The 7,787-nt window shown below is 47.8% G+C and overlaps 1 protein-coding gene across 1 annotated transcript; it reads left to right on the plus strand.

Annotated features, from left to right (window-relative positions):
* Positions 1 to 854: 854 nt before the first annotated feature.
* On the plus strand, positions 855 to 6,370 carry Il24 (interleukin 24). Its single transcript, XM_032915402.1, has 6 exons — positions 855 to 1,050; positions 2,727 to 2,920; positions 3,599 to 3,661; positions 4,437 to 4,595; positions 5,012 to 5,086; positions 5,910 to 6,370. The coding sequence occupies exons 2-6, from the start codon at positions 2,750 to 2,752 to the stop codon at positions 5,991 to 5,993; spliced, it is 552 nt and encodes a 183-aa protein (XP_032771293.1). The 5' UTR covers positions 855 to 1,050; positions 2,727 to 2,749; the 3' UTR covers positions 5,994 to 6,370.
* Positions 6,371 to 7,787: the final 1,417 nt, after the last annotated feature.

Here is a 7,787-nt window from a genome sequence, read left to right on the forward strand (position 1 = left end):
CCAGGGAACCGGGATCCCCCATAACTGTAGGCCTGTCCATGCATACATTATTTCTTCCTAGTGTTTAAGGAGAGATCTACTTGGGGTGATTGTAACCCCAGAGACTGTAGGTGGCTGCAAGTCAGAAACTCCCTAAAATTCCTGGCCCTGAGGATCAAAGGAAGATATTTATGGGCTAGCCTTAGTCTCTGGGCTAATGCCTCATTACAAATAGAGCATAATTACTGAATAATTTTGACAGCCTACAGTATAACAGAGTAGTATATTTCGCATAGTAATGGTATGTTTACTTGTGTAGAGAATATACAAAGTACTTCTGTATTGCTTTTTATACCTTTTTATCTTCTAGGAAAAGTAGGCCAGACTTTTTTTTTTTTTTTTTTTTTTTTTTTTGATATGGAGAAGGTTTTTATTGTAGACATAAGGAGAAAGTAGGCAAAGGAAAGAATTTGAACATTTTTTAAACCGGACCATGAGAGGAGAGAGCAGGAGGGAGAGCGGAGAGAAGACTCAACTTTTTTTTTTTTTTTTTTAAGACAGGAGCTGTAATTCAGATAGGTCGTGAGTTCACTAGCCACCAGTGACTGTGAACCTCCGATCCTCCTGCCTTTACCTCCCAAGTGCTGGGATGGCAGGCATGTACCACTAGGCATGGTGTTCAGATCCTTTAAAAATACAGTTTTGTAGATATAGGAACTGCAGTTTAGAGAAGCCAGGTCTCATCTCACCCAAGGGGCTAATTTCTACCCCACACCTCGTCTAAGAGCAAAGGGTGACTAGGTGATGAAGTAATTCTCCTGGGAAGCATGACCAATTTCCCTTCCTGCACATTCCTCTCCTCTGCCCCTCCCTGTCAGACCCCTTATATATGGTCCTCACCTGAACACTCTTTTTACTTTTGAAATCATTTCCACAGTGGAGACAGGCGCTTCCTACCCACCAGAAGACCCCCTACCAGTGAATGTTGACGGAGCTTGCCCAACTTTTCGTGCAGTAAGAAGAACCAGCCACCTTCACACAGCAGCCTCCAGCGTCACTTCAGGACCTGAGGTGAGTGGTGGGGCTTCCCATAGCCTTTGCTTTGAAGCATTAGGGCTGTTGCCTTGAATGGGGTGGGGGGCTTAAGGGTAGAGGCATATATCGGCCCTTTAAATATTGATATAAGGAAAAAATGAAATGAAAAGTTGCTTACTTTCTTAACACCAAGAAAACGAGGGGTTTGGTGGGAGGAAGACCAGGGCATAGTAAGATCCAGGGATGAACTTCAAGAGAAGCTGGGAAGCCTCTACATTTTGACAGAAGAGAATGGGAAGAATTTTGACAATGGACTCTGGTCTTGGGTACCTGTTCCCTATCCCAAGAGTTAGCAATCCTTCCAAAGCCAGTTTCTCTGCCCTCTCCGTCCTTCTGGGGTTGTCGGACAGTTTCTTCAGGTGTGAGGAGAGTGTGTGAATAAGAAGGCTCTTATGTGGTTGTAGAGAAAACTGGGGGAGAGGGGCAGGGAGGCGTGCAGAGGAAAGAGACAAGACGCGCCAAGCGAGGTCGGCTCGGAAAACAATTCTCTGTGGTAGTCGCAGGGCAGGCAGGGTGCTGACTTGTTCTGCTTGAGGGCCCATCCCGAACTCCTTCCCATTGGCACTTCAGAGAAGGCTGTTTGAAGTGACTCACACGGAGCTCATGCTCTCCCTTCTGGCTTCACTTACTGGAAAGATCAATTCTTAGAGTTAGGAGCGAGTCTGCCAACTGAGGTGGAAGAGACGAGTGTGTGACCCAGACTTGCCTTCCGTGCCTCTCCCTTTGGGCCTTGGTTAACCCTGCTACCTTGTCTGAGGCATGAGGGCTGTTTGCCTCCTGGAAGGATAAACAGACCTGCTTAAAGTGGTCCGGTGACTCAAAGGCAGGTCCTAGAAATCAGACGTGGAAGTGAGCCCTTCCTCCTCCCGAGTCTGGAACCTCTTGATATGCTGCTCATGGCTGAATTTTTCTTCCTCCCTCTTGTTCTCATTTCTGTTGGTGGTCAGAAGTGTGAGAGGGATGGACGGAGGTGCAGGCGTGTGGAGGGAGATGAATATGGTGGTGGGGAGGGCAAAGAGGTATCACCAGCACCAGCTATTCGATGGAGGGCGGGAGGACACCCGTGCTCCACCCCACAGCGCCCTGAGAGGTTTGTAAAGTTCTTGCCTGGGGGTCTCACTTGTCCAAAGTACCTTTTCCGTTGTCCAAACAGAACACACCAGGCGCTAAATAGCGCATAAAGAAAAGATGTTTGTCCCACAGTTCTAAAGGTAGGCAAGTGTCAGGCGTGACATCTGTGTGGTCCTTTAGGTTGGTAGTCCCAAGGCAGAGTGCCTGGTATCATGTGGCAGGAAGGCACAGAAAAAGCTGAGCTGAAGTGGCCTTGGAAAATACCCACTCCAAAGCTATCCTGCCAACCTACAGTCCTCATGTTCATGGGTATGTTCGAGAGGGCAGAGATCGTAACCTAATCCCCTCTCAAAGGTTCTACCGCTATATACCCCGACGGAGGAAGTGAATCTAAATGTGAGTTTTGGTGGAGACATTCAAACCACAGCATTTCTCTCACTTCGGGAATCTCATTTGTGTGCTCCTTTGGAGCATTTTGTGCATTCGTGTGTGTGTGTGTGTGTGTGTGTGTGTGTGTGTGTGTGTGTGTGTGAAGTTCCGAGTCAGAGGCTGACTTCAGGGTAAGGCCTTTCTTTCTTCAGCAGGAGCACGGGCCCTTTCTTCAATGCAGACAAGCTTGAGACAACAGATTCTCCCCGGCCTGAGCCTTATCCTTCTCGTTTTGCACCAAGTACCAGAGCTTCAGGGTCAAGAGTTCCGATTTGGGCCTTGCCAAGTGACCGGGGTGGTTCTCCCAGAACTGTGGGAGGGCTTCTGGACTGTGAAGAACACTGTGGTGAGTGCTTACCCTGAACGCTTTCATGCTGGCTTCCGTTAGAGGGAGGGTACTTTTTCAGGATTGTGGATCCCTTTCCAGCTTGTTTAATCAATTTCGTACATAAGAACCCTGTTGAGTTCAGGAGGATCAATAAACCCCATGTTACTCATGAGGAAACTGCGGCCCTGTCATCCATGGACAGCCTCTAGTAAAGGTAGCAGAGCCCCCCAGGGAGGAAAGGAGCCCTGGAGTGGCTTGGCTTCCTGGGTGAGCTCTGGACCAGGATGAGAGGCAGTGCTCTCGAGAGTCCTCTAAGAGCAAGAGGCAGCTCCTAGGTACAGCTACCCTGCTCCATCTGCTTCCCATGTGTACTGTGGAGATGAGCCCTACTCTTAGTAGCTCTTAAAGCTTCCTTGTGTCACATATGACCAAAGGAAGCACAGGTCTCTTCTTAGGTCTGTAGTCAGGGTCTAAGAATCCCAGGGTCCCTGTTCCCCTTTGGGATGGGTAAGTGTAGTAGTTTCCCTTTCCCCAGGATCTAGCTCATTATGTCCCTTCTTGGGTCCTCCTCTGGTTCCTCCAGCCTCTGTAGTCTCACTAATGGGATGGAGTTTGACATCGGGGACAGTATATTGGTAAGACTGGCTTCTATAAAGATTCCTAACCTGGAGACATCTTTTCTTTCTGTTCCCAAAGAAAACTCAGGACGACCTCACAAGTGTCCGGCTGTTGAAACCACAGGTTCTGCAGAATGTCTCGGTAATCAGACTGGAAGGGGATAGGTCTCCAAGAGGGGCTGGATGGGAGTCCTTCCCTTCTTCTCTGACAGGGCTGGACATGAGGCAAGGTGGTCTCTGTCTGGGGTTATTCCTTTGTGGGTATGGAGGGGTGGTGGAAATCGAAGTCTATAGATAACATTTTCCACCGAGTCTGACACTTGTCAGCCATCTTCGTTGTGCTTATAGAAACCCAGTGAACATCTAGTGAAGTGAGCCTGCCTCTCACCTCCATCCCTTTCTCTCAGGTGTCACTATCTTCCTACCATCTGTCTAGACAGTCCGTGAGCATGATCAGACTGATCCCTTCCAACTGCCAAGTTTCAAGAGCAGAAAAAGCCAGGCAGCGCTTGCTGTGTTCAAGGGCACCAGGTTTCTTACTCTTTCTCCTTCCAGTAAAATGTCTCCTGACTCTCAACCACGAAGCCAAAGTTCAAAGGCTTTTCAGGATCCATCGTGTTAATGAGACCATAGAGTAGAGCAGAAAGGGATTATCACCTGGGTGGGGAGCCAGGAGTCCTGGGAGCCAGGCTCGTTGGCTGAGTTACCTTGGGTGGGTAACTTCTTTCTGGGGTCTGGGTTCCTGCCGTGAATCACAAGCTGCTCCTCAAGACCCCGGCCATCTCTTCAGATCTACCCAGAACCACCGTTGTTTCCAAGGAGACCCTGTCGTGTTGATTTTGCCTTGGGTGGTACATGGGTTTTTCCCTTTAGGGTCAGGATCAGCGAAAGCCTCCGTGGTTTTGCTTCTTCCCCAGGATGCCGAGAGCTGTTACCTTGCCCACAGCCTGCTGAAGTTCTACTTGAACACTGTTTTCAAAAACTACCACAGCAAAATAGTCAAATTCAAGGTCTTGAAGTCATTCTCCACTCTGGCCAACAACTTTTTAGTCATCATGTCCAAACTGCAGCTTAGTGTGAGTAGATCATGGGTGGAGGCTGGGGAGTGGCGTGTTTGAGAATCTGCCCTCCATTTAGCCCTGGCTTCTTTTCCCAACAAAGAGTCTTGGGTGTCACGGGAAAAGATTTTATAGGTTCAGGTCTGTGTCTACCCTGATCAGGTAGGGAACCCTTGCATGGTACTCAACTTCTCTGGGCTTCAGTTTTGTCATCTATAAAATGGGGACATTTCTACCTGTAGAGGTTTTAGTGAGGAAAGATAACAGTCCTGACATATTGGGAAGCTGGCTCTGGCTTGCTTGAGAGCATAGGATTCTGATCAGTCCTTGCAGCATCTGAGAACCCTCCCCTGTATCACCAGGGAGAGCAAGAGAGGCTAACCCACTCTGATCTAACATATATATATATATTTTTTTTTTCTTCTGGTAAGCAGAAGGACAATGCCATGCTTCCCATTAGTGACAGTGCACGCCGGCGTTTTTTGCTGTTCCACAGAGCATTCAAACAGGTAAGGTCAAGAGCTGGGAGTCTGCCTACCCAACAGCAGCAGACTAGCTTGAACTGTCACAGAGGAGTACCCTAGAGACCTAATGAAGAACCGAATGTGCCTCCTTCGGGCTTGTCCCAGACCTGCCTGTCTTGGTAGGATAATTAATAAGCACCTGCTTTGCATAAGTCAACGTGGGCCTTTTCCCTGTTAGTCTTCATGTGGAAAGGCTATTCCACTTCCTTACGAGACGATCTCACAAGGGAAGAATTTCCCTAAGAGAACGTTTTTACACGTCCCTGATGTCAGCATTGAGAAGGAAGGTTGACAACTCACCTCCACACAGATCTGCAACATTTCCTCAGTGTTCAAGTGGTCTCGTTTATGAAAAAAGACACAGAAAATCATATCGCATCTCTCTTAATTAGCCCACCAAAGAAAACCCAAACTTCAACTCTAGTCCCCTTACCCTCAAAGAAAACATTCTCGGTTTTGAGCACTTGACATGATATATCAGTTATAAATACGTGGTAGAGTGCAAACTTGAGTGCACGGCAGCTCAGGGAGTACACCACATCTTTCCTAGGTCGTATCCAATCCTCTTATGTTCTAGGTACCATGTCCTTCTCTGGCCCTTTCCCTACTACTCGGTAGCCTCTTTGTCCTCACCCTGGAAACAAATTCACATGGTTGAGGTACAAGTGATGGATGGGTCCCTTTATGAGAGGCCATTCCACAGGTGATTCAGTGAATTTGGAGTCAGGTCTACACTGGGCGAGCTAGGTTGGAAGGAAACCGTTCTCGTCGTTAACATACCTGACCCCCATCTCTCCATTTGCTGCAGTTGGACGTAGACGTGGCTTTGGCGAAAGCCTTTGGGGAAGTGGACATTCTCCTGGCCTGGATGCAGAATTTCTACCAGCTCTGACCGCCAATCCGGATAACTTCCTCCTTTGTTCTCCATGCCATTTCAAGGCACTGTTCATATCCCTGTTGTCCTCAGGGCACTTCAGACCCTTGGCCATGGACCCCCGTCGTTGGCTCAGGCTTTTCCTCACACCTCACTCTTTAGTCCAAGCGACAGCCATGGACAGCACCTGTGGATGCTCCGACTGACCCACAACGTGGATTTGCATATTTATTACAGCCCTATTTAACGAATGTCACTGTTTCAGTGGAAACCGTATTTATTTGTGAGACTGGACGTTCCATGAACGCATCATGCCCCGTGTTTGCACCTTACTTCCTGTGAGCTGACTCACCATGGGGCCAGTAGATGCTTGCTCAGTAAATATTTAAAATGGATCGATTATTTATTTATTTATTTATTTATTTATTTGCCTGTCTTGAATTACTTGGGATGATGATGGGACATGAATCTAAACTTTGGTGCACGGAAATCACGAGGGAAGAGAGTGCTGGGCTGGAAACGAAGGGCACCGATTTGAGATTGTACTTATCTTTCTGTGTGTGGGTGTTCTGGCTGCATGTGTGTCTGTGTACTGCATGCATGACACGCAGTACCCTTGGAGGACAGGTGGGACTGTGAGATCCCCTGGGACTAGAGTTAGGTGCAATTGTGAGCCTCCCTGTGTGCTGAGGATTGGACCCGGGTCTCCTGAAGAGCAGCCAGTGTTCACCTCTGAGATGTTGCTCCAGCAACGGATGCTGGCTTGAAGAATCAATGATGGAAGCTACCATCTGGGCTATAACAAAGATTCACACTCAACATCCCACCTTACTCCTGATTTCCCATCACACTACTCTGTTTCTCCAGGTAGCCCCTTTTCTTAAGATACCATTCTCTCCTTATCTGTTTAACACGGTGTGTCAGGCTGATGGTGGTGACATTGTGCATGGATGCACGGTTCAATCCGTGATGACAGTCCTTGCTAAGAAAGCAACTCGACTCAGGTAACCACTCCATTCTAGTTCTAGAAAAATGTGCAGGGTGTATATCTGGGAAGGGTCTTCTTCTCAAAAGCAAGAGCTGGCATTCTCTTGCCTCAAGCTTGGGTTGAACTTTGCAGCTGGTGTCCATTCAAGACGTGTCTGACTACACCTTGCCCTGAACTTCAGAGAAGAAACATGAGGGGAGTTTGGGATGCTTCTTCTTCCGAGTCAGAAATGCTAGTGCCGATCCTCTGACCTTGTGGGATTCCCCAGGGTGCTTTTCTCCCACGTCTTGCTATGTGTTGTCTGAAACTGACAAGGCATGGGTGATAATTTGGGATGGCTAAAATAGCTCAAAGTGAAGGTACTAAGACAGAGGAGACAAGGAGACTGCAGAGACTTTCTAAAAGCAGAGCGATGCTGGAGTCAGGCTATTCCTACCAAGTGATGGGCAGTTAGAATGAAGAGGATTCGTGTGTGTGTGTGTGTGTGTGTGTGTGTGTATCACTAACACTAACAAAAGCTTAGTCTTAAAAATTTAGAATAAGAATATCAAATAAGTTACCCTTTGCCGTGAGACTCAGGAAAGACAGAAGCTCATTATGTCCTTTGGATCAGGGCCTGGAAATGTCAGCAAGGCTTATATTCTGGCCTGATGTCATATGAGCTGGGGTTAAGGCAGCAAAGACCACGTGACCAAAGAGAGTGATGAAGCACCTTGCAGGTCCCATAGGCTGTTAGATGGTATAGAAAGGACAGTTGACATCGTGACAAATGAATGACTTGTATGTCCAATCCAGAACGCTCCCAATGAATGCAGGGGCTTCAA

Source organism: Rattus rattus, chromosome 10 (genome assembly GCF_011064425.1).
Source record: "Rattus rattus isolate New Zealand chromosome 10, Rrattus_CSIRO_v1, whole genome shotgun sequence".
In the NCBI taxonomy this organism is placed as follows: domain Eukaryota; kingdom Metazoa; phylum Chordata; class Mammalia; order Rodentia; family Muridae; genus Rattus; species Rattus rattus.